The 27,828-nt window shown below is 45.9% G+C and overlaps 2 protein-coding genes across 2 annotated transcripts in view; one reads left to right on the forward strand and one right to left on the reverse strand.

The window, feature by feature from the left end:
* Positions 1–27,828, forward strand: part of MTHFD2L (methylenetetrahydrofolate dehydrogenase (NADP+ dependent) 2 like) — a 149,619-nt gene that overhangs the window by 94,667 nt on the left and 27,124 nt on the right. The window contains exon 9 of the mRNA XM_069740648.1: positions 24,441–24,533. Within this exon, the coding sequence (XP_069596749.1) occupies positions 24,441–24,533 (93 nt within the window). The remainder of the gene's footprint in view (positions 1–24,440; positions 24,534–27,828) is intronic.
* Positions 616–3,586, reverse strand: LOC138658218 (uncharacterized). The gene is made up of 2 exons (XM_069745726.1): positions 1,852–3,586; positions 616–1,377 (listed from the first exon to the last, which is right to left on the reverse strand). Exons 1-2 carry the CDS (start codon positions 2,269–2,271, stop codon positions 850–852), a joined length of 948 nt encoding a protein of 315 aa, XP_069601827.1. The 5' UTR covers positions 2,272–3,586; the 3' UTR covers positions 616–849.

Here is a 27,828-nt window from a genome sequence, read left to right on the forward strand (position 1 = left end):
ACCGCCGCCACGAGGCATCCCGCAAAGCCTCTTCTACATCTGTGCCCTCCGGTTCTACTCCTCCAGATCCTAGTAGGTTCCCACAATTATGTGATTTGGATTCAGTTGCAGGTCCCCTCTTCCCCCCCACCCCCTCCCCCGGCAGCCAGTGTTGCCATATATGCTGACAGACCTTTTTTTTGTTTTGTTCCCTTCACAGAGGCAAAGAGACAGCGCCGCCGCCGACAGCAGAAGGCATTCGACACAGACTCAGATCCCGAAGTGCCCTCCGTGCCTCAACATCCTAGTAGGTTCCCACAATAAAGTTATTTTGATTTTGTTGCAGGCCCACTCTTTCACCCCCAACCCAAACACCCCCCCCAAGTCAGTTTTGCCCTTATATGCTGACTGTTATTTTTTTTTTTCCTTCACAGAAGCAAAGACACATCGGGAGACTACTGTGTTATTAATGTTATGTTTTTTGACCCACAGCTGTCGTCACTGTGAACAAGGAGGATCTTGAAGCCGGCATAGAAAAGCTAATCCACACTATGGCGCGTATTCAGGAGCAGCACAATGTGGCAATGGAGGAGCTGCAGAAGCTGCGGGACATGTGCCAGCAGTTGTAGGCGGGCCAATAAGACAGTTTTGGTTGTTACAATAAAAATATTTAGTTTAACTATCATTCCATTTTTTTTGTATTAGTTAACTGTACATGAATTTGTTACGTTAATTTGTGCCCTCATACAGTGCTGTGATCGAGACACACCAATCAAAAAGTAGTGATAGAATTTCTAATAAAAGCTTTTATTTGAAACATTATTTTAACAAGACAATAAAATAAAAAGGAATGTAAAAGAAGTTAGGAAATCACAAATTATGATACGACGATTGTTCCGGCTGAAAACTTTGGTGCCTGATGGGCGAAGCCATATGTGACGGTATTGGCGTGTAGGAGTTATTAGGGGGTGGCTGGCCGAAGTGGGAAACGTGAGCATTGTGTCGCATCGATGTCTGACACTGTGACCAACCATTGTAATTTGATGGCTCTGTCCGCTGTATTGGCCGGGAAGAGACCAAACAAGTGTTCTTGTCCAAATCCCCATCTGTACCCCTGTTTACTGCTTCCATAATCAGACGCTCTGCTAGTATTCTTTGGTTGTCGTCCATTTTGGCCAGTTTGTCAACCACATAGTGTCCAAACCCCTGCAACGCAGGGCTAACATTTCTTGTCAACACCTTCTTAGCAAGGCTCAATAGTTCATGTGAGGCGTCTGAGGTGGCTTTCCGTTTTCTTTGACCTTGCCTCGATTGAGTCCTGGCAGGTGCAGCCTCCACTAAATCTGTTGTCGTGCAGTCCAGTGAACAGTCCAGTGTACTCTCCTGCGCACTGTCATCCTGGGGGGGAAAAAAAAAACAAGTTATGAACCCGGCAACAAAAAGTTGTACCACCATAACCGCATCCAAACTATATATTCGTAGTAGGTAAAAAAAAAAGATTATAATATATTTTAAGCTTAGTAATATTCTTTAACCCTCCCTTTTATTTAATACTTTGAACTACACTGTTCTGACTGCTAGGGGAACCTGACGAAAATTTAATAGTCTAAATAGTCTCAACAAGAGTACATCGGCAGCTTGAAGCGATACTATTTTCTATATTGCTTAGATGGTATGGTTTAGATATATCGCCATTTCATACATATTAAGTTCCCCATATAATACTTGACTGCGACAGGGTTACTTATGTGTATATGTTTTTGTAACAACTTCAAACTGATGTGATAATCAGAAGTATAAAACATAAAATGCAGAGAAAAATTATGTAATTATAGGACACATTGGTGAACTTTCGTCCAAAGAGCTACTTACTTGTTGCCCTTGTGACTCCTGCTCGGCGTGGTTCTCCGAAACAATTTGTTCCACAGGTGCCAAGTTGCGAAGACACGTGGAAGTCCGTGGCACCTCTTGGTCCCTCAGAAAATTAAGATGTTCAAAATACCAAAGTTTTGGCACATAAACATCTTCAGTGGAAGCTCCGGACCTTGTAGTCTGAAGAACCTTGTTCAGCTCCTTCCTCCACACCGTGCGGAGCGCCTGGATTTTCTTTTTAATAACTGCTTCGTTTGCTGCCTCTTCGGGTGCATGACAATTGTAAAGCTCAATGAGCTTTAAGTAACCCTCCCTCCTCTTTTCCCTGTTACAATACTCAGGAGATTTGATTTTCCAGAGGCAGGGAAAAGACTGATAAATTTCGATGAAATCCCTGATGAACTCCACACGATTTGACATCTGAAAAATAAGTATAAAAAAAAATTACATGGTTGACAAAGAGTCCTTTAAACAATACTTTTGCCAGTGTGCCAAACGCTTAACAACAGCAGCCACACAAAGCGCTCATGCCTACCATCGCTTCTTCCATCTGCCACGCCATAGGCCACCATAACCCAAAACAGTGTACCGCCCGCTTCCCTACAGCAGCCACACAAAGCGCTCATGGTGACCATACATTGTACCATCTGCCACGCTGTAGCTCACCAGACACAACCGGTCATAACCAGTCACAACAGCGTACCATCCGCATCGCTTCAGCGGCGGAACGAAGCGGTCATGCCGACCAAACTGCGTCCCATCTACCACGCTGTAGCCCACCAGTCACGACCAGTCACAACCAGTCACAACAGCGTACCATCCGCATCGCTACTTCCATCTGCCACGCCATAGGCCACTACCGCCCGCTTCCCCACAGCAGCCACACAAAGCGCTCATGGTGACCATACATTGTACCATCTGCCACGCTGTAGCTCACCAGACACAACCGGTCATAACCAGTCACAACAGCGTACCATCCGCATCGCTTCAGCGGCGGAACGAAGCGGTCATGCCGACCAAACTGCGTCCCATCTACCACGCTGTAGCCCACCAGTCACGACCAGTCACAACCAGTCACAACAGCGTACCATCCGCATCGCTACTTCCATCTGCCACGCCATAGGCCACTACCGCCCGCTTCCCCACAGCAGCCACACAAAGCGCTCATGGTGACCATACATTGTACCATCTGCCACGCTGTAGCTCACCAGACACAACCGGTCATAACCAGTCACAACAGCGTACCATCCGCATCGCTTCAGCGGCGGAACGAAGCGGTCATGCCGACCAAACTGCGTCCCATCTACCACGCTGTAGCCCACCAGTCACGACCAGTCACAACAGCGTACCATCCGCATCGCTACTTCCATCTGCCACGCCATAGGCCACTACCGCCCGCTTCCCCACAGCAGCCACACAAAGCGCTCATGGTGACCATACATTGTACCATCTGCCACGCTATAGCTCACCAGACACAACCGGTCATAACCAGTCACAACAGCGTACCATCCGCATCGCTTCAGCGGCGGAACGAAGCGGTCATGCCGACCAAACTGCGTTCCATCTACCACGCTGTAGCCCACCAGTCACGACCAGTCACAACAGCGTACCATCTGCCACATTGTAGCCCTCCAGTCACAACAGTGTACCATCCGCTTCGCTTCAGCGGTGGAACGAAGCACTCATGCCGTCCATACAGCGTTCCATCCACCACGCCCAAGCGGTTTACATACCTCGAAGCAGCGGTGCAAAGCGTGGTATATTCAGCGAAAAACAAAATTCCAATGTCCAGGTCCACCAAGTGTCCAAGTACGAAGTGAAGAAAGGAAATTTTGAAAGCAGTGAGGTGGCATTGGGAACAATAGCGCTCAGGTGACAAATTTTCCAACCAATTGTGTGCACAGAACCTTTGGCCTATCAGCACACTAGCTAGTAGCACAACACGCCCCCAGTGAACAACGTCACGCACAGATTATGCAAAATTTGCTCTGAATCGTCGTGTGTGACACGACCGTACGACTGTCCCATACGACTTCTACATCGCAAATACGTCATGAATTTATCGCTTCAGCGCCGTGCATCGTGTAGTGTGACCGCAGTCTACGATGTTTGAAACGATAATTAAGTGACGATGCAACGTCACAAATCGTGCCGTCGTAGCGATCAAAATTGCACTGTGTGACGGTACCCTTACAGTGAAATTCAAAGACAATGAGTGTGCAATTATTGCAGGAAACAAGGTGATAACCAAAGTCAAGGCAGATGAACAATTATATCATTTTGACACACCAAAGTTACAGATGAAGGTATGTACACATGATCACAAAAACTGTATTCACATGTGGCATAGACGTCTAGGACATAGACACCCTGACAGTATAAGGGAACTACAGAGAAAAGAATTGACAAAAGATTTAAAGATATCAGATTGCTCAATTACCATAAGATGTGATTGTTGTATAAAATCCAAAGCCACAAGGATATCTATTCCAAAAGAAAGTGAGATGAAAAGCGAAAGACCACTTGATTTGGTGCATACTGATGTATGTGGACCCATGAAAGTGACTACATCAGGAGGCAATATATACATGTTGACTTTTATAGACGATTACTCAAGATACACAGTCACATACTTAATTAAAAACAAAAGTGAAGTTTTTGATAAACTTGTAGACTATGTAACAAGATCAAGTAACAAATTTCAAAGGAAGCCAATTGTCATCAGAAGTGATAATGGAGGTGAATTTACAGGTCACAGAATAGAAGACTACTTAAGACAAAATGGAATAGAACACCAGAAAACGGTTCCATACACACCTGAACAAAATGGAGTAGCAGAAAGAAAAAACAGAACTCTAACAGAGATGATAAGATGTATGCTGACGGATTCCAAACTACCAGAGAAATATTGGGGTGAGGCAGCAATGACAGCTACTTATCTACAGAACCGACTTTTTTCCAGAAAACTGACGAAAACTCCATATGAACTGTGGCAAGGTATGAAACCAAGTGTCAATCATTTAAAAGTTTTTGGATGTAAAGTTTTTATGTTCATTCCAACAGAAAAACGTTCCAAACTTCAAAACAGATCCATGGAAGGAATATTTGTTGGATATAGTGAAAATTGCAAAGGATACAGAATCCTAGATCCCAAAACAGACAGAGTTACGGTGAGTAACAGTGTGACATTCATTGAAGATTTAAATGAAGACATTATGATTTCAGTTGAAACAAAACATGAGAAAACCAATAATCACACAACTGAAGAAATATCTGATGAGAAAGAAGCAGAAATTAATGAAGAACAAAATACTGAAAGTGAAGAATCACAACTACAAACAGACACAGAACCAAGACGTTCAATGAGCGAGAACAAAGGAAAACCACCGAAACGTCTCTCATACAAGACAAGCACAAGAAAAATCTATGAGCCTACTTCTTGGGAAGAAATATCTAAACTGCCTGTAGAAGAAGCTAATAAATGGATAGAAGCAACAGAAACGGAAATTAAATCCATGCAAGATTTAAATACATGGACGCTGACAGATTTACCAGAAGGAAGAAAGTTAAATCCCAAACAGATGGCACAGCTGAAAGATACCGAGCAAGACTCGAAGCTAAAGGGTATTCTCAAAAATATGGAGAAGACTATGATGAGACATTTGCTCCAGTTGTCAAACACACTACAATAAGAACTTTACTTACAGTTGCAGCAATGAAACAGATGCAACTGAAACATCTGGATGTAAAGACAGCTTTTCTGAATGGAGATTTAACAGAAGACATATATATGGAACAACCTCCAGGATTCAAAGATGAAAGAAATCCAAACAAAGTTTGTAAACTACAGAAAAGCATATATGGTTTAAAGCAAGCCGCTAAAGCGTGGAATGACAAAATCACGGAAGTACTTACAAATGAAAAATTTCAAAGAAGCAAAGCTGATCCATGCTTATACACAAAAAGGCTGATTAATAGATGGATTTACATACTCATATATGTAGACGACATTTTGATTTGTTTTGAACAAGAAAGGGATAACGAAAACATTCTAAAAATCCTGAAGCGACATTTCGAAATCAAAGACTTGGGAAATGTAAAACAATATCTAGGAATACAAGTAGAAAGAGAAGAAGATGGAAGTTTCCTACTGAATCAAAATCACATGATTCAAGACATAACAGAAAAATTTGGATTAAAGGATGCAAAAACAGTAAAGTCTCCAATGGAAACTAATTATCTCAAAGAGATGAACAGTGAACAAAATATGCTACCAAATAATGAAGAATACAGAACAGCAATAGGAAAACTACTGTATCTAGCGACCGTTACAAGACCAGACATCGCAGCAGCAGTAGGAATCCTGAGTAGAAAGGTATCAAAACCAAATAAAGCTGATTGGAATGCCGTGAAGAGAGTAATGCGTTATTTGAAAGGAACTAGCAATGTAAAGCTGAAATTACCCACAAGAGATGATTGCATTTTAACAGGATATGTTGATGCAGATTGGGCTGGAGATCCAACTGACAGAAGATCTACCAGTGGACATATTTTTTTTCTCTCAGGTGGACCAATAAGTTGGACAAGAAACAGTCAATTGTGACACTATCTTCAACAGAAGTAGAATATGTTGCCGCAGCACATGCGAGTCAAGAAGTACTGTGGTTAAGACAATTGTTGACAGAATTAGGACAACCACAGTTGGCACCAACAAAACTGAAAGAGGACAATCAAGGATGTCTTGTTCTTGCTCAGATGGAAAGAGTCAATCCAAGAACCAAGCATATTGATGTCAAATATCATTTCTTGAGAGATCATCAGGAACAAGGAGTCTTGAAGTTAGAGTACTGTCCTAATGAAGAAATGACAGCAGACATTTTCACGAAGGCGTTGAATGCTGATAAACATCAGAGACTAATAAAAAAGTTGGGTTTGATTGAATAAGTCTTTACTGTTGAGAAAGGGTGTTGGCATATGCAACAGATTAGGACTTATTACAAGTGAAAGGAGGACTTTATACTAACCAAACAGCAGATGGCGATAGTGTGTAAAGTTATATACTTGCTGTAATGTGGGGAGGGAAGCTCTCAGTTGTTGGTTGTTTTCTTACTTTCTGTTTTGCTTTTCTTCATGAATATGTTGTGTTCAGTGCACGGACTGTGTGACACTGAATTGTATCTCATGTTTATCCAGTATGAAGTAAATACTGTTTACTCAAGATATCTTGCTGATTGAAGCTCTCCTAAGTACAGCGGTGACTGCAAGAAGATGCACTCTGCAACAGGAATACTGTGTGGTCAGTATAAAACACTACAAAAATCCACGCAGAGTTTACCAAAAAATCTCCACACCTGACTAAAGGTGTGGAGGGTAAATCTGCTTCCCAGAGCTTCCAGCAAGACAGAATTAATTCATACTGATAACGCTGGACAAACATAGAAAGCACTGAACGGATAAGTCCACAATCTGTGAACAGAAAAGCGCAAGCAAAAACTTAGCTTTGCTGAACTGGTCAGGATAACAGGGAAATCCAAAGAGATGTGAATCCAACCAGGAACCATTTACAAGTGGCACTGGCTGAAGAAAGAGCCAGGCCTAAATAGCCGAGCAGAAGAGACAATAAGTGGAGGCAGCTGATGACAGCTAACTCCAAGGAGCAGCCATACCACTTGAAACCACAAGAGGGAGCCCGAGAGCAGAACTCACAAAAGTGCCACTTACAACCACCGGAGGGAGCCCAAGAGCGGAATTCATAACTCCCAGGTCATCGACTTGTATTGCTACAGAGGTCTTTCCGCCCTACTGGTTAACTGTTTGATTTGCGAGGTGCCGACACAGAATTCCACTCTGTACATAATACAGAGGCTCTGGCTGCAGTGATGAGCCTGATGCAGTATGTCCTTTTGCATAGCCTGGGCAGACGTGGTAGAAATCATGTTTGTGAAGTGGGCACAAAAAGGACCTCTCCACCCTTCTGCATCCTTTCAAAATGGCTACTAAGATAGTTAGCACTGACAATGCCATCATCAGCATTACTATTCCGGTCATCTACATGCTGGGGCACACTTTGACTAGTCTGCGGGAGAAGGTAGTGGTCCCAGAGGAAGAGGAGGATGCCGGAAAGGATAACAATATCTCTAAGTTGCACAGGCAGGTGCCATGATAGGGTGGATTACAGTGATTGGGGGGCTCATGGTACCAGAAAAACTGTTACTGAAGGTGCAGTGGTCAAGGAACAAATGGAGGAGAACAAAGAGGAAGAGGTGATGAGCGTGCAACAGTCAAGAGATGAAGAGGATAATGATCCCTTCTCTGTTGTCCGTGGTTGGCTGGAGGGGATGGATGAAGCAAGCTTGATTGTTACCTCGCCACCAACAGACCATGGACATGGACCTCATGGAAGCGCCAGACACATGAGCTCCTTCTTTCTGAAACATGATGCTGATGATGTAGAATTAAAAATAGTGCTGACTACTGTGTTGCCACTCTATTAGATCCATGGTACAAGAGTAGATTTTGTCAGACACTTCCGCCCCTTGAAAGGAATGCGTGCATGCTGTAGTATCAAAACACGATTGTAGGCAATCTTAAGACTGGTTTTCCCCAAGACAGCAGTGAGGCACAGAATGTGCATCGCAGTTATAGACTTCCAACTCTGCGAACGTCAAGTTGTCAATGCAGAAACAGCAGCAGCAGTGTAAATAGCATAAGCAATTTCTGTGAATCATTTCACACATTTTTTAGACCACCATGTGCACCAGCAGAAGAGAGTACAAGTCTGTCACGTTATGAACGACTGGAGAGGATGTTGCAGGAGTATCTCAAGCTCAATATCAATGCAAGCAGGAGGAGAGGAATTTGGATCCTTTTTCATTTTGGTCTTCAAAAATGGAAGAGTGGCCTGAACTCGCCTATCGCACTTTGGAATTTTTGTTATGTCCAGCAGCCAGTTTTCTCTCAGGACATGTCTTTAGTATTGCTGGTGGTGTCCTGATGGATAAGCATGTCCGGCTGTCCCTTGAAAGTGTAGACTGCCTAACTTTCACCAAGATGAACAAGTCATGTATCTCCAATTACCTTTTCACTCCAGTCGCAGACTGTGCAGACTAGGTGAGGTTGTCGTTTTTAGTGTCATGCATTGATCTCCCATTATTGCAGTCTGTGACACCTTTGTCATGGCTTCTGTGCCTGCTGTTGCTGCTGATGTTACAAACAATTTTCTTAAATATACAGACTCCAAGTTGGGTCTCCATTTGGTGGCTTTCCTGTAGTGGAAGGGGTGTCAGAGGGCCATTATACTATTTATACTATGGGGAATGTGATGCCACTTCAGTGGTGTGTGACAATAATTTTTTTTAAATCGCGAAACTCCAAGTTGGAATTCCCTGACAAAGCAGTTGTGAAACACGTGTTGCGTCTGTTGGTGTGTGAGCTGATCATATTCATGTACCTGTGATTTCTTGTGAGTATACTTTATGCAATCTCCTGTATAGATACATTACTCTACTACTGGGGTACCTGAATTACGTACATTATTATACAATCAGAAATCCTTTATACTTAAATGCTCTATATTTATTGCTACAGGCTTCAATGAACCAACCCTACAGTAATTTATATCTTGTTATATTCATTCATGTGTTTATATATATATATATATATATATATATATATATATATATATATACTAGGTGTTTCCAGCCAGCTAACGCTCAGCACGCTTATTGCTATCTAATTAACGCTCCAGGTGATTAAATTAAAGTAAATAATGACAACATTCAATAGCGCTTACGCAGGTGGTAAATTAACATGTGGCAATGTGTGAGGACGGAGCTTGTGTGGTAATGTGTGGGGACTAAGCCTCGTGTGGTAATGTGTGAGGACGGAGCCTCGTGTGGTAATGTGTGAGGACGGAGCCTCATGTGGTAATGTGTAAGGACAGAGCCTCGTGTGGTAATGTGGGGGGACGGAGCCTCGTGTGGTAATGTGTGAGGACGGAGCCTCGTGTGGTAATATGTGAGGACGGAGCCTCGTGTGGTAATGTGTGAGGATGGAGCCTTGTGTGGTAATGTGTGGGGACGGAGCATCGTGTAGTAATGTGTGAGAACGGAGCCTCGTGTGGTAATGTGTGAGGACGGAGCCTTGTGTGGTAATGTGTGAGGACGGAGCCTCGTGTGGTAATGTGTGGGGATGGAGCCTCATATGGTAATGTGTGAGGATGGAGCCTTGTGTGGTAATGTGTGGGGACGGAGCCTTGTGTGGTAATGTGTGGGGACAGAGCCTCATGTGGTAATATGTGGGGATGGAGCCTCGTGTGGTAATGTGTGGGGACGGAGCCTTGTGTGGTAATGTGTGGGGACGGAGCCTCGTGTGGTAATGTGGGGGGGCAGGATTATGTGTGGAAATGTGGTGGGGGACAGGATTGTGTGTGGTAATGTGGTGGGGGCGGGATTGTGTGTGCTAATGTGGTGGGGGTGCGGGATTGTGTGTGGTAATGGGGTGGGGGCGGGATTATGTTTGGTGATGTGGTGGGGGACAGAGCTACTGTGCAGGGGCAGGATTAGCGAGTAATCACGATGCCTCATATATATATATATATATATATATATATATATATATACCGTGAATATACACATGGATATTTTCAACTAGCTCTCCCACCAATTGTCTTATTGTCTTTGCTGTCTGTACCTGCATTTTCGGCATCTTCTTTGAGTATATTGTTTTTTTTATTTAGTCAATTAAATTATTGTTCTTAATAACAGTGTTGCATCTTGGTCCTGGCACTTCTCTCTTATTTTTCCTTTTTCATATACTTATTCATGTGTCATGGAAACCTTATCTATATGGTAAAATAAAAATTTGGGCTATTTGAGATTTATTTGATTTTATTTATACTCTGGGGAAATTGATGTCACTTTAGTGGTGTGTGACAATAACTGTTTTGAAATGTGGAGCCTCCAAGTTGGGTCTCCATCTGGAGGGTTGCCTGTAGTGGAAGAGGTGTCAGAGACCCATTATACTATTTTGCTCTGGCGAAATTTATGCTATTTTAGTAGTGTGTGACAATAATCTTTTGAAATGTGGAGATTCCAGATTGGGTCTCCATCTAGTGGGTTGCCTGTAGTGGAAGGGGTGTCAGAGGTCCATTACACTATTTCTACTCTGGGGAAATTGATGCAACTTTAGTGGTGTGTGATTTTTTGAAATGTTTGCACTCCAAGTTGGGTCACCTTCATGTGTGTTTAGTGAGGTATCAGGACTTCCAGCTAAGCAGGCTAACACCGGTCCCTCACCCACCTCGTCCTAATATAAACTTAAATTCAAACGTCTACTTGCTGGCCCAGACCCTGATACCTCATGCATGGCCCATGGCTGACTACTGTGCCATTATTAAATTTCTACTGTGGGTCAATTGATGCCACTTTTCCTGGTGTCTGCCCCTAATTTCTGGAAATGTTTGGACTTCAAGTTGGATCTACTTCATGTGTGTTGCCTTAATTTGGCAGACCTCTCCGATCACCACGCCTACACCTGTCTCTCAGCCACCTGTTACTGATCAATGTTTCAGCTAGAAATGCTGGTCCAAGCCCTGTACCATGCATCTATGCTGCGCAATTATACTATTTGTACCCTGTGTCAATTAATGCCACTTTTCCTGGTGTCTGCCCTAATTTGAGCTGTTTGGAAAGCTTTTTGGCCACCATTAATATGTTGTCTATGCATTTGGTTTTGCCTCCCATTGAATTCAATTGGGTTTGGGTATGTACGACAAACCGTTTGGTGAACATCAGGACGTTCGCCAAACTGAACCTTGAAAGGTTTACTTATCTCTCATCATGAGCAAACGTGCTTGGATAAGGTGCTATTTAAGCATGCTCATGTGCTATCCGAGTGTCTCTGGCGTGCTCGAATAATATGTTCACGTTCCCGCAGCTGTATGTCTCGCAGCTGTTAGACAGCCGCAACACATGCAGGGATTGCCTAACAAACAGGCAAAAAACCCTTAGCTAATGTGAATGGTGTTATTAAGTCCTGTGTGATCTTCGCAATTTCACGAGGATCCATGAATATCCAACAAATGATGCTGATGATGACCTACAACACATGTTGTCAATTGACGTCGTCAGCCCTCTGGCCTTAAAGTGTCAGACATAATTCACAAATTATTTAGCATCACCAGAGGGAAATACTCCTTGGCAAGACTAGGCTGTGTCTATGATATAATATTGTATCCTTTCCTCAATTCATTTCCAGAATCAACTGTTAATGACTGTGATGCCTAAGATAGGAAGAGAACCAGGAGAGAGCAGTGTCCTTAATGCCTAGTGACTGGAGCCTAGAGAGTAGGAGATGGTGGTCAACAGTGTCAAAAACTGCAGAGAGGTCAAGAAGAATGAGCAGAGAGTGGTCACTCTTACACTTTGCTGTCAGAAGGTCATTGATCACTTTGATGAGTGCAGTTTCTGTCGAGTGTAGGGGGTGGAAGCCGGACTGTGAATGGTCTAGGAGGGAGTGAGTGGAGAGGTAATGGGTAAGGCGGGAGTAAACCAGGTGCTCCAAGAGATTAGAGATGAAGGGTAGGTTGGAGACTGGTCTGTAGTTATTTGTGCAGGATGGATTGAGTAAGAGTTTCTTTAGTAGTGGAGTAATGATAGAGTGTTTGAAGGAGGATAGGAAGATGCCTGAGGAGAGGGAGAGATTAAAGATTGTAGTTAGGTGAGTTGTGATGACTGGAGAGAGCGACTGGAGGAGGTGTGAGGGAATGGGGTCAGTAGTGCATGTAGTCGAACGAGAAGAGGAGAGGAGCCTGGAGACTTCTTCTTCTGTGATGGGATCAAATGTGGAGAGTGAGCCAGGGGAAATGCAGGGAGGGATGGGAGTCACAGCATTAAGTGGCTGGGAGCGGATTTCCTGATGGATATTATCTATTTTCTCTATAAAGTGGGAGGCCAGGTCATTAGCATAAATGTCTGTAATAGGGGCTTGTGCTTTTGGCATGAGGAGGGAGTGAAAGGTGTCAAAAAGTTTCTTGGGGTTGTTGGATAGTGAGGAGATCAGGGTGATGAAGTAGGTCTGTTTGGCATGTTAAGCATGCACTTATGAAGAAGAATGGGAGCTAAGAAATTAAAACGGTCATAATGTATGTACTTCAGCTTTTTACTGGCTGCTGTACCCTTTGCTGGCATTGTCGGTGGTATTGATCCCGGAAGCTGCGCTACCATCTTGTGACATCAGCCACTGCAAAATAACTCAATAAATAAATGTAAGTATGAACACTCTGTTTGCGTTTTTATTGATAGGGTACAGTTTCAATTTGCGTACAGTTTGCCGAGTGCGCATTAACCCCTTTCCGACATGTGGCATAATAGTACACCCATGTCAGACTCCCCCTGTTTGGTGCGGGCTCAGCTGAACTATACAGCTGACATCTGCCTACAACAGCTGCGGGTGGAATTGCGATCCACCCACAGCTGTTAACTAGTTACATTTCTGACAGCTGCATTTAACTCGCGCTTACAGGAAAAGCGCCGCTAATTCCGCCCATCGTTGACCCCATCACATGATCTCGGGTCACCAAAGGGTACGCATGACAACCAGAGGTCTGCAGCAGACCACTATGGTTGTCATGTCATTGCCAGATTGCTATGAGTGCCGCCCCATGATCGGCATTCATAGCAAATGAGAATATCTGCTACACACAGAGGATCTGATCATTGTCTGTGTGTAGCAGAGGCGATAAAATACTGCAGTTTTTAGTTTCCCATGGAGACTACTGAAGCATACAAAAAAATTTTGAAAAAAGTTTTTAAAAATATAAAAAAAAGTAAAAAAAAATAAAAGTACAAATTAGCCCTCTTTGACCCCATTCAAAATAAACAAACAAAAAAATCAAATATACACATATTTGTTATCGCCGTGTTCAGAATCGCCTGATCTATCAATGTAATAAAAGAATTAACCTGATCGCTAAATGGCATAACGAGAAGATAATTCAAAATGCCAGAATTACCTTTTTTTTTTGATTGTCGCTATATTGCAATAAAATACAATAATGTTTAAAAGATCGTATCTACACCACAAATACACGAAAATGGTATCAATAAAAATGTCAGCTCGGCAACCAAAAAATAAGCTCTCACTCAGACCCAGATCATGGAAAATGGAGACGCTACAGGTCTCGGAAAATGGTGCTTTTTTATAAAGGAATTTTGGACTTTTTTTCACCACTTACGGTAAATAAAAAGAACCTAGACATGTTTGGTGTCTGTGAACTCGTAATGACCTGGACAATCATAATGGCAGGTCAGTTTTAGCATTTGGTGAACATGGTAAAAACAAAAAACAACTGTGGAATTGCACTTTTTTTGCAATTTCACTGCACTTGGAATTTATTTTCCAGGACACAATATGCTAAAACCAATGGTGTTGTCAGGGGCGGATTATCAGAGGGTCAATATTGGCGGTAGCCCAGGGCCCAGTGGTCTGGGGGGGCCCTGGGCTACCGCACAGATTAACCCTCTGATAATCGTCTGTGAATGCCTGCCGGGCGGCGTTTATGTGCCCCCGGACCCGGTGGGCAGAGAGAGGGGGCCCGCATTGGGCCCCTTCTCATCTGCTCACCGGGCCCTTTCCGGCGCTGCTGCGGCTTCCTATTGATGTGCGGGCGCGCGCCCGCACGTCAATAGTTATCAACAACAGCTGCCAGCCAATTGGAGGCTGGCAGCTGAAGTCGGCCGCAGCGCACACGTCGCCGGCGTCTGACGTCATTGTCAGTCGCCGGCGAGTGTGCGCTGCTGAAGGGAGCTCGCCGCCGGGAGCGCGGACAGGTGAGGAGACTGTTTTTTTTTTTTTGATCAGTTAAACGGTGGACACACTGGGGGGCAATGCTGGAGGGAGGACACACTGGGGGGCAATGCTGGAGACACTGGGGCAGGTTGGAGGACACACTGGGGGCAATGCTGGAGGACACACTGGGGGGCAATGCTGGACACACTGGGGCAGATTGGAGGACACACTGGGGGCAATGCTGGAGGACACACTGGGCAATGCTGGAGACACTGGGGCAGATTGCTGGAGGACACACTGGGGGCAATGCTGGAGACAGTGGGGCAGATTGCTGGAGACAGTGGGGCAGATTGCTGGAGACAGTGGGGCAGATTGCTGGAGACAGTGGGGCAGATTGCTGGAGACAGTGGGGCAATGCTGGAGAGAGTGGGGCAATGCTGGAGACAGTGGGGCAATGCTGGAGACAGTGGGGCAATGCTGGGGACAGTGGGGCAATGCTGGGGACAGTGGGGCAATGCTGGAGACAGTGGGGCAATGCTGGAGACAGTGGGGCAGATTGCTGGAGGACACACTGGGGGGCAATGCTGGAGACAGTGGGGCAGATTGCTGGAGGACACACTGTGGGGCAATGCTGGAGGACACACTGGGGGAAATGCTGGAGACACTGGGGCAGATTGGAGGACACACTGGGGGCAGATTGCTGGAGACAGTGGGGCAGATTGCTGGAGACAGTGGGGCAGATTGCTGGAGACAGTGGGGCAATGCTGGGGACAGTGGGGCAATGCTGGAGACAGTGGGGCAATGCTGGAGACAGTGGGGCAATGCTGGAGACAGTGGGGCAATGCTGGAGACAGTGGGGCAGATTGCTGGAGGACACACTGGGGGGCAATGCTGGAGGACACACTGGGGGGCAATGCTGGAGACAGTGGGGCAGTTTACTGGAGGACACACTGGCGGGCAATGCTGGAGGACACACTGGCGGGCAATGCTGGAGGACACACTGGCGGGCAATGCTGGAGGACATACTGGGGGGCAATGCTGGAGACAGTGGGGCTTATTGCTGGAGACAGTGAGGCAGATTGCTGGAGACAGTGGGGCAGATTGCTGGAGACAGTGGGGCAGATTGCTGGAGACAGTGGGGCAGATTCCTGGAGACACTGGGGGTAATATGCTGGACACACTGGGGCAGATTGCTGGACACACTGGGGGCAGGACTGGAGGCATGGGCAGAATGTAGACACGGGGCATGATTGGAGACACGGGGTAGAATGAAAGACATGGGGCAGGATTGGATCATGGGGCAGGATGGATACGATGGAGACAGATGGGGCAGGATGGGGAGATCATATGGGGCAGGATGGATACTCATGAGTGCAGGATGGGAGAACATATGGCTGGAGCGAGGAATGAGATACATGGGGTGGGGAATAGTATTACCATAGGGGCTAATTAAGGGATATTATTACTGCAGTGATGTATTTATTTTATTTTTTGAGTATACTGATTTAAATGGGGGGGCGGTCCTGTTACTGTGCAGAGTGACACTATATCGCCTTTTTCTCTTCATGTGGTGTAATGTAGAAGTTGTGAAAAATTAAGTAATGTGTTCTACAAGCGGAGCTCGAGATAACTGTGTTATTTCCTGCAGAAATGAGTCCTGGCTGGAAGAAATGATGGCGGTCTGTGCTGGATGAAAGATGAAGGACTTCACCTAGAGACGTCACTGGTGAGTCAGTGTTACCTATACACTGACACTATACACTGTATACTATATACAGAGGTCCTGTGTACAATGTCACCAGTGATCACTGTATTACCTCTACACAGACACTGCATACTAAGTACAGATCTCCTGTGAATACTGGCACTTATAGTGATAGTATTGTGTTTTTTTTTATTTATTTTTTTACTGATCAGTATTGTAGTACTCAGTCACTATGTGGTGGTAATATGTGGTCTGGAAATGGTGTTGTGGTATTTGTCCCTTGTATGTGCTATTTGGTCACCAAGTGGTAATATGTGGTCTTGACAAGGTGCGGTGGTATTTGTTCCTTGTATGTGATATTATTCGATCACTGTGGTTGTAATTTGTGGTCTGGTCATGGTACGGTGGTATTTATTCCTTGTATGTGATATTATTGGTCAAGATATACCTAAATTGTATTGCAGATTTTAACAAATATTGAATAGGTTACAGTAGAGTAGGGCCCGGCCATTTTTCTGGAATAATCTGGTTCGGGTATATCATGACCCCCGTCACATGACCCCCGTCACATGACCGGGGGGGCCCACAGTGTGTGAACAGCCCCGGACCCTGGCTACCCTTAATCCACCCCTGCGTTCAGTGCTTACGCATACCGCGATCTCCTGGGCTGCGTCACTCTGTGGGGTCCAGACTGCGCTGGCGCAGTCTATAAAGGCTTCGGACAGAGTGACGCTCCCAGCCTTATATTATAGATATAGTTAGATGAATATACCAGTTTCTACAAATCAACTATATCAAAGTATACATTTATGGATTTTGAGTAACAACAGTGGAGAGCTGTTAAAAAGGTTGGGAATTTTATACTACTTACCCTTCATGATGGTGATTGTCTACAGGTTTCCTAGGTGTATTCACCCTATTTCTTAGCTAGAGATTTAGCTGTTGCTAGAGATAGATAAAGTCAGCTACATACACTAACACAAAAAATATGGTTATGCCCTGTGATAAACTCTTATTTATCACCAGGGAAATAAAACACTTTTCTTTTTATAATTTGATTTTCCCGTGCTCTAACGAGCTGCCAAAATTAACACTGAAACTAAAGTTATTTCCTCAGCTAGGACACCACTCAAAACATTAAGAACAAATGGAATCCGGCACTCCAATCTGCAATGAAAGGAATAGAACTTTATGAGAATACCAATGCAAAACAAAAGTTACCTTTTGGTCTTAGGCTGGAGTCACACTACTGTACAATGCGGCCAAGTGCTATGCGATAAAACACCGCATTGCACTTGGACGAATGTTCTTCAATGAGGCAATTCAGATCAGTGTTTTTTATCTCAGGTGTATTTGGCGTGCAAGCAAAATCGCAGCAGACTGCGATTGTACGTGTATATCACCCGAGATTCGCCAATGCAAGCCTATGGGTGCGAGTAAAACTCAGACACCGCACGGACCATCCATATAGCGTTCGACAAATACGCACACATTTTCTTGAAGCCAGGAACGTGCATCAGCCAAGAACAGGAAACTTGGCATGCAGATTGTCCTGGCAAAATATAAAAAATCCAGGAACACACCTCTACGGATACCAGCAACATGGCCTGACATATCAATGTTGAAATGCTGATTGTTCAGGTGCAGGAGAAGCACTGAAATCCGGGAACAATGTGATGCCAACTATGCAGCTCGGAGAAGCATATACTGCCAGATGTTCCCCAATTATGAGGAAAGTCCATGAGAGGTCCAGCAGGACAATGGTAAGTGAAAAGAAATATACTGCATAAAGTGTAAATTCAATATTCCACATGATGATATTGTCAATATCCGGCATGTTTGTTAACACTTTAATGGCCAGAGGTATTTCAGTTTTTTAATTTCTGTTTTTTGCTCCCCATCTTCCCAGTGCCATAACTTTTTTCTTTTTCAGTCAATATGGCCAAGTGAGGGCTTGTTTTTTTGCAGGACAAGTTGTACTTTTGAACAACACCCTGGGGTGGATTAAGGGTAGCCAGGACCCCGGGCTGTTCACACAATGTGGGCCCCCCCGGTCATGTGACGGGGGTCATGTGACGGGGGTCATGTGACGGGGGTCATGTGACGGGGGTCATGATATACCTGAACCAGATTATTCCAGAAAAATGGCCGGGCCCTACTCTACTATAACCTATTCAATATTTGTTAAAATCTGCAATACAATTTAGGTATATCTTGACCAATAATATCACATACAAGGAACAAATACCACCGTACCATGACCAGACCACAAATTACAACCACAGTGATCGAATAATATCACATACAAGGAACAAATACCACCGCACCATGTCAAGACCACATGTTACCACTTGGTGACCAAATAGCACATACAAGGGACAAATACCACAACACCATTTCCAGACCACATATTACCACCACATAGTGACTGAATACTACAATACTGATCAGTAAAAAAATAAATAAAAAAAAACACAATACTATTACCATAAGTGCCAGTATTCACAGGAGATCTGTACTTAGTATGCAGTGTCTGTGTAGAAGTAATACAGTGATCACTGGTGACATTGTACACAGGACCTCTGTATATAGTATACAGTGTATAGTGTCAGTGTATAGATAACACCAACTCACCAGTGACGTCCCTAGGTGAAGTCCTTCATCTTTCATCCAGCACAGCCCGCCATCATTTCTTCCAGCCAGGACTCGTTTCTGCAGGAAATAACACAGTTATCTCGAGCTCCGCTTGTAGAACACATTACTTAATTTTTCACAACTTCTACATTACACCACATGAAGAGAAAAAGGCGATATAGTGTTACTCTGCACAGTAACAGGACCGCCCCCCCATTTAAAACAGTATACTCAAAAAATAAAATAAATACATCACTGCAGTAATAATATCCCTTAATTAGCCCCTATGGTAATACAATTCCCCACCCCATGTATCTCATTCCTCGCTCCAGCCATATGTTCTCCCATCCTGCACTCATGAGTATCCATCCTGTCCCATATGATCTCCCCATCATGCCCCATCTGTCTCCATTGTATTCATTCTGCCCCATGATCCAATCCTGCCCCATGTCTTTCATTCTACCCCGTGTCTCCAATCATGCCCCGTGTCTACATTCTGCCCATGCCTCCAGTCCTGCCCCCAGTGTGTCCAGCAATCTGCCCCAGTGTGTCCAGCATATTACCCACAGTGTCTCCAGCAATCTGCCCCACTGTCTCCAGCAATCTGCCCCACTGTCTCCAGCAATCTGCCCAACTGTCTCCAGCAATCTGCCCCACTGTCTCCAGAAATCTGCCCCACTGTCTCCAGCAATCTGCCCCACTGTCTCCAGCAATCTGCCCCACTGTCTCCAGCATTGCCCCCCAGTGTGTCCTCCAGCATTGCCCGCCAGTGTGTCCTCCAGCATTGCCCGCCAGTGTGTCCTCCAGCATTGCCCGCCAGTGTGTCCTCCAGCAATCTGCCCCACTGTCTCCAGCATTGCCCCACAGTGTGTCCTCCAGCATTGCCCCCCAGTGTGTCCTCCAGCAATCTTCCCCACTGTCTCCAGCATTGCCCCACTGTCTCCAGCATTGCCCCACTGTCTCCAGCATTGCCCCACTGTCCCCAGCATTGCCCCACTGTCTCCAGCATTGCCCCACTGTCTCCAGCATTGCCCCACTGTCCCCAGCATTGCCCCACTGTCCCCAGCATTGCCCCATTGTCTCCAGCAATCTGCCCACTGTCTCCAGCAATCTGCCCCACTGTCTCCAGCAATCTGCCGCACTGTCTCCAGCAATCTGCCCCACTGTCTCCAGCAATCTGCCCAACTGTCTCCAGCAATCTGCCCCACTGTCTCCAGAAATCTGCCCCACTGTCTCCAGCAATCTGCCCCACTGTCTCCAGCAATCTGCCCCACTGTCTCCAGCATTGCCCCCCAGTGTGTCCTCCAGCATTGCCCGCCAGTGTGTCCTCCAGCATTGCCCGCCAGTGTGTCCTCCAGCATTGCCCGCCAGTGTGTCCTCCAGCAATCTGCCCTACTGTCTCCAGCATTGCCCCACAGTGTGTCCTCCAGCATTGCCCCCCAGTGTGTCCTCCAGCAATCTGCCCCACTGTCTCCAGCATTGCCCCACTGTCTCCAGCATTGCCCCACTGTCTCCAGCATTGTCCCACTGTCCCCAGCATTGCCCCACTGTCTCCAGCATTGCCCCACTGTCTCCAGCATTGCCCCACTGTCCCCAGCATTGCCCCACTGTCTCCAGCATTGCCCCACTGTCTCCAGCATTGCCCCACTGTCCCCAGCATTGCCCCACTGTCCCCAGCATTGCCCCATTGTCTCCAGCAATCTGCCCCACTGTCTTCAGCAATCTGCCCCACTGTCTCCAGCAATCTGCCGCACTGTCTCCAGCAATCTGCCCCCAGTGTGTCCTCCAATCTGCCCCAGTGTCTCCAGCATTGCCCCCCAGTGTGTCCTCCAGCAATCTGCCCCACTGTCTCCAGCATTGCCCCACAGTCTCCAGCATTGCCCCACTGTCTCCAGCATTGCCCCACTGTCCCCAGCATTGCCCCACTGTCCCCAGCATTGCCCCATTGTCTCCAGCAATCTGCCCCACTGTCTCCAGCAATCTGCCCCACTGTCTCCAGCAATCTGCCGCACTGTCTCCAGCAATCTGCCCCCAGTGTGTCCTCCAATCCGCCCCACTGTCTCCAGCATTGCCCCACTGTCCCCAGCATTGCCCCACTGTCCCCAGCATTGCCCCACTGTCTCCAGAATTGCCCCACTGTCTCCAGCATTGCACCACTATCTCCAGCAATCTGCCCCACTGTCTCCAGCAATCTGCCCCACTGTCTCCAGCAATCTGCACCACTGTCTCCAGCAATCTGCCCCACTGTCTCCAGCAATCTGCCCCACTGTCTCCAGCAATCTGCCCCACTGTCTCAAGCATTGCCCCCAGTGTGTCCTCCAGCAATCTGCCCCAGTGTCTCCAGCATTGCCCCAGTGTGTCCTCCAGCATTGCCCCCAGTGTGTCCTCCAATCTGCCCCAGTGTGTCCAGCATTGCCCCCCATTGTGTCCTCCAGCATTGCCCCCCAGTGTGTCCTCCAGCATTGCCCCCCAGTGTGTCCTCCAGCATTGCCCCCAGTGTGTCCTCCAACCTGCCCCAGTGTCTCCAGCATTGCCCCCCAGTGTGTCCTCCCTCCAGCATTGCCCCCCAGTGTGTCCACCGTTTAACTGATCAAAAAAAAACAAAACAGTCTCCTCACCTGTCCGCGCTCCCGGCGGCGAGCTCCCTTCAGCAGTCCACACTCGCCGGCGACTGACAATGACGTCAGACGCCGGCGACGTGTGCGCTGCGGCCGACTTCAGCTGCCAGCCTCCTATTGGCTGGCGGCTGTTGTTGTTAACTATTGACGTGCGGGCGCGCGCCCGCACATCAATAGGAAACCGCCGCAGCGCCGGAAAGGGCCCGGTGAGCAGATGAGAAGGGGCCCAATGCGGGCCCCCTCTCTCTGCCCACCGGGTCCGGGGGCACATAAACGCCGCCCGGTGGGCATTCACAGACGATTATCAGAGGGTTAATCTGTGCAGTAGCCCAGGGCCCCCCCAGACCACTGGGCCCTGGGCTACCGCCCATATTGACCCTCTGATAATCCGCCCCTGACTGAACGCACACCGTGATCTCCAATGGAGAAGCAGGGACATGCCAGGAGGGTGAGTATGCTATAGTCACCTGTCCCGTTGCAGCGCTGCACGCCGCTCCATCTTTCGGGTCCTCTGCCTGTGACATTCACAGTTCAGAGGGCGCGATGACACGCTTAATGCGCGCCGCCCTCAGACTGAACAGTCACAGCCAGAAGAGCCATTAGACGGAGCGGCACGCAGCGCTGGAACGGGACAGGTGAATATAGCAAGTGTCGGGGGCCTGAGCTAGCGGTGACTCCGGCACCTGATCCCCTAAGCACTCGGCGCCCAGCGACGATAGATGAGTATGTTATTTTTTTTTTTATATATCGCAGCAGCATACGGGGCATATACTATGGAGCATCTTATGGGGGCCATAAACCTTTATGGAGCAGTGTACGGGGCATATACTATGGAGCATCTCATGGGGGCCATAAACCTTTATGGAGCAGCATATGGGGCATATACTATGGAGCATCTTATGGGGGCCATCAACCATAATGCAGCAGCATACGGGGCATATACTATGGAGCATCTTATGGGGGCCATCAACCATAATGGAGCAGCATATGAGGCATATACTATGGAGCATCTTATGGGGACCATCAATCATAATGCAGCAGCATACGGGGCATATACTATGGAGCATCTTATGAGGGCCATCAACCATAATGGAGCAGCATATGAGGCATATACTATGGAGCATCTTATGGGGACATCAACCTTTATGGAGCAGCGTATGGGGCATATGGATGGGAGCAGCAAATTACAGAATGGTGGCGCAGGATGGGAGCAGCACATGACAGAACGGGGGTGCAGGATGGGAGCAGCACATGACAGAATAGGGCAGCAGACGACAGACCGGGGATGCAGGATGGCAGCAGCACATGACAGAACGGGGGTGCAGGATGGAAGCAGCACATGACAGAACGGGGGCGCAGGATGGGAGCAGCACATGACAGGATGGGGGCGCAGGATGGGAGCAGCAAATGACAGAATGGAGGCACAGGATGGGTGCAGCACATGTCAGAATGGAGGCGCAGGATGGGTGCAGCACATGTCAGAATGGGGGCGCAGGATGGGAGCAGCACATGTCAGAATGGGGGCGCAGGATGGTAGCAGCACATGACAGAATGGGGGCGCAGGATGGGTGCAGCACATGACAGGATGGGGGCGCAGGATGGAGTAGCACATGACAGGATGGGGGCGCAGGATGGAGCAGCTCATGACAGGATGGGGACGCAGGATGGAGCAGCACATGACAGGATGGGGACCCAGGATGGAGCAGCACATGACAGGATGGGGACGCAGGATGGAGCAGCACATGACAGGATGGGGACGCAGGATGGAGCAGCACATACCAGGATGGAGACCATACACCAATATAAATGCTCGCTACCTGGGCGTAGAACGGGTTCAATAGCTAGTATTCATATATTCATCTAACTATACTTTGAATTCTATTATGTAATGGACCCTACTATTGTCTGCCAATGCACAGATGACATCAAATTACCGTTAATGGGTTTTCTATGGCATAGACTGTAAAACATAAAATTAGGGACATCTAGTAGCAGGTTGGATCTATTTAACACATATTTTACCAGAACAATATTATTATACTTTTTCAGTGAAATATAATTTGTTCCTGGAAATTTTGTAGCTATTAAATGTATGTTCCTATCCATCTGCATGGCGTGCTCATACAGTATGTTTAAATATTTGGCTTGCATCATTTGGAAATTTTCTACTGCCAAAAATAGTTCCACGAAGACCTGTACAAACAGAAATGCAGAACATCACAAAGGGACAACTTCAATCCTGAGCTCTGAGTCATGATTACCTTGCATCTTTGGAAATATGCAAGGAGAGATCGTTGTGCTGTAATAAACTCTTTACTGCAAAGTCAAGGAATTCTCATAATCATAGCATGGTTAAAGAGGGTAGTAAATTTCTAGGCGGAATAACAGTAATAAGAGCAGATGCACACATTCAATAGAGCTGTGCTGTGTCACTCCGTTCAATGTTTACACGGGAGCTAATAATAGCTGATCCGAAGCTACCGCCTCCCCAACACGGGAGCTTCTGCAACCCTCAACCTATTGTCTCCTTCCCAACCATCCTGTAGAATGTAAGCCCGCAAGGGCAGGGTCCTCGCCCCTCTGTGTCAGTCTGTCATTGTTAGTTTGCTTACTGTAAGTGATATCTGTAATTTGTATGTAACCCCTTCTCATGTACAGCACCATGGTATTAATGGTGCTATATAAATAAGTAATATTAATAATAATAATAATGGGGCGCCGATCTGTAGGGTGCTGATCTCTAGGGCGCCGTTCTATAGGACGCCAATCCCAATGCAATGTATAATCATGGAAAATGAATGTGTGTTAAGAAATATATTGACATATGCTTTTTTTTCCTTAAGGTGATGCAACAGTGACAATTACGCACAGATACACCCCAAAAGACCTACTGAAGATACACACTCAGATAGCAGATATAATTATAGTGGCAGCAGGTAAATTTATATTTTTTCTGTTTTCTTCATTAGAAGCTTTGAATAACATCATAATGTACGGTTATACAACAGGTATAACCAAATACGGTATACTGCGTTAACTAGTAAAAAGAAAAAAAATATGTGCACATTTTTGAATAATGTTTCTACATAGGTATGCAGTCTAAATCAGTACATGAGATGGTTGTGATACTTACAACTATAGTCAGCTCTGAGGCTCAAGGGCTGAGAGCTTTTGTTATGTTCCCTTGTAGAAAACATAGAACCGAAATACTCAATAATTGGGACTCAACAGCAAAAAAGTACTCAACTGGAAAAAAGGTAATTTATTGAAATACACAGTATGTACCTAGGAATTAGTGTATACATACACACAGCGGTTGAAATAAGTATTAAACACGTCACCAATTTTCTAAGTAACTATATTTCTAAAGGTGCTATTGACATGAAATTCTCACCAGATGTAGGTAACAACCCATCCAATCCACACAGGCAAAGAGTTCAAACCATAGATGTCCATAAATTAAGTTTTTTGTAGCAATAAATTGGTGATGTGTTCAATACCTATTTCCCCGGCTATGTGTGTGTATGCGCAGCCTTCACCGCTAGGGTTCTTGCTGACTGTGGACAGGAGAGCCAGGATCCGGCAACTGGTGAGCAGACTTTGGGGCTTAGGCTGGTTGGAAGAGAGAAGGAGGCAAGCCAGAACCATGGCTGGAGACATGTTAGCTGGCACGCTAGCCAAAAGGTACCAAGAGTTGGCATCCTGGGGGGAGGTCGTTACGTACGACTGGCAGCGGAGATGACAATCCATAGAAGAGTTTGTTACCCGTCATCACATCTTGTTCAACTAGCAGGCAGAAGAGACGGAACACTTGCCTCAAAGGCTGCAAGAGCTCTGGTTGGAACCAGGGTCACGTTCCTCAAAATGAAAGGGTGACATCTCTGGTATGCGGTTGGTGTTATCTGAAAAGGAAGGGAGCAGGATTGACCCTTCTTGTAAAATTAACAGGCCTGGGAGAGGCTCCTTGAGGCGGATCGAGATGGAGCTACAACCCCTGAGAGATTGGACTGTCATTGGGGTTCCCCACCTCCTATGCGGGAGTAGGCGATTGAGCAGGTGACATAGGGGGCTGTCATCCATTCTACATGTCGGAGGTCCCGGCACTACCTGAATGAGGTACTACAGTTGGTGCCTTCAAGGGTGAGTGATTACCCTGCTTGTAATTTTTGGCATGCTTTGCACTTGATGCATTGCCTTTTTGGATCTAGGAGTTCCACTACATTTGAACAATTTGAACATAATGTGTATGAGGCCCTCCTTTATGTCTAATACAGAGTGTATCTGGGTCCCTCTTGCTCTATTTGATGACAGTTCTTACTTCCTTCATAAATTAAGCTGAAATTTCAATATTTTGTAAGTAAATTTTTTTTCAAATTTTATAAAAATTTATGCAAAATTCCATTTTGGTTTACTTAAATTATTATTATTATTATTTTTTTTAAATACTATTTCAATATATATATATATATATAATATATAATATATATATATAATTATATATATAATATACTATATAATTATATAGATGTATATAATCTACTGTATAATCATCTAAGGGTCACCTCCGTCTTTCTGTCCTTCTGTCTGTCTGTCACGGATATTCATTGGTCGCGGCCTCTGTCTATCATAGAAATACAAGTCGCTGATTGGTCGTGGCAAAACAGCCACGACCAATCAGCGACGGGCACAGTCCGGCGGCAAAATGGCCGCTCCTTCCTCCCCATAGTCACCGCTCACACAGGGTTAATGGCAGCGCTAACGGACCGTGTAACGCACTCCGTTCACGCTGCTATTAACCCTGTGTGACCAACTTTTTACTATTGATGCTGCCTATGCAGCATCAATAGTAAAAAGATCTAATGTTAAAAATAATAATAAAAAAAAAAATCGTTATATACTCACCGTACGTCAGCCCCTCGGATCCAGAACAGGCCTTTCCCGCTCCTCGTGATGCCCTGGTGACCACTCCATGCATTGCGATCTCGCAAGATGATGACGTAGCGGTCTCGCGAGACTGCTACGTCATCATCTCGTGAGACCACAATGCACTCTTGAGACCGGAGCGCGCGAGGAGCGTCGGTAACCGCTTCGCCTGGATCCGGGGGCCAACGGAAGGTGAGTATATAACTATTTTTTATTTTAATTCTTTTTTTTAACAGGGATTTGATGTCTGCATTGCTATATACTACGTGGGCTGTGCAATATACTACATGGGCTGTGCAATATACTACGTGGGCTGTGCAATATACTGTGTGGGCTGTGCAATATACTATGTGGGCTGTGCAATATACGACGTGGACTGTGCAATATACGACGTGGGCTGTGCAATATACTACGTGGGCTGTGCAATATACTATATGGGCTGTGCAATGTACTACGTGGGCTGTGCAATGTACTATGTGGGCTGTGCAATGTATTACGTGGGCTGTGCAATGTACTACGTGGGCTGTGCAATGTACTACGTGGGCTGTGCAATGTTCTGCGTGGGCTGTGCAATGTTCTGCATGGGCTGTGCAATATACTACGTGGGCTGTGCAATATACTACACGGGCTGTGCAATATACTACGTGGGCTGTGCAATATACTATGTGGGCTGTGCAATATACTACGTGGCTGTGCAATATACTATGTGGCTGTGCAATATACTATGTGGGCTGTGCTATACACTACGTGGGCTGTTATACACTACGCATACATATTCTAGAATACCCGATGCGTTAGAATCGGGCTACCATCTAGTAGAATATATAATTTTCTATTTATATACAGTTAGGTCCATATATACAGTGGGGCAAAAAAGTATTTAGTCAGTCAGCAATAGTGCAAGTTCCACCACTTAAAAAGATGAGAGGCGTCTGTAATTTACATCATAGGTAGACCTCAACTATGGGAGACAAACTGAGAAAAAAAATCCAGAAAATCACATTGTCTGTTTTTTTATCATTTTATTTGCATATTATGGTGGAAAATAAGTATTTGGTCAGAAACAAAATTTCATCTCAATACTTTGTAATATATCCTTTGTTGGCAATGACAGAGGTCAAACATTTTCTGTAAGTCTTCACAAGGTTGCCACACACTGTTGTTGGTATGTTGGCCCATTCCTCCATGCAGATCTCCTCTAGAGCAGTGATGTTTTTGGCTTTTCGCTTGGCAACACGGACTTTCAACTCCCTCCAAAGGTTTTCTATAGGGTTGAGATCTGGAGACTGGCTAGGCCACTCCAGGACC

This window comes from Ranitomeya imitator, chromosome 1, assembly GCF_032444005.1.
Source record: "Ranitomeya imitator isolate aRanImi1 chromosome 1, aRanImi1.pri, whole genome shotgun sequence".
Lineage (NCBI taxonomy): Eukaryota > Metazoa > Chordata > Amphibia > Anura > Dendrobatidae > Ranitomeya > Ranitomeya imitator.

Excerpts from the sequence above, each read along its gene's own strand:
- LOC138658218 (XM_069745726.1), bottom strand. The coding sequence starts at position 2,271 with ATGTCAAATCGTGTGGAGTTCATCAGGGATTTCATCGAAATTTATCAG. Across the intron at positions 1,378-1,851 it reads AGGAGTCACAAGGGCAACAA|GATGACAGTGCGCAGGAGAG; the intron begins GTAAGTAGCTCT and ends TTTCCCCCCCAG.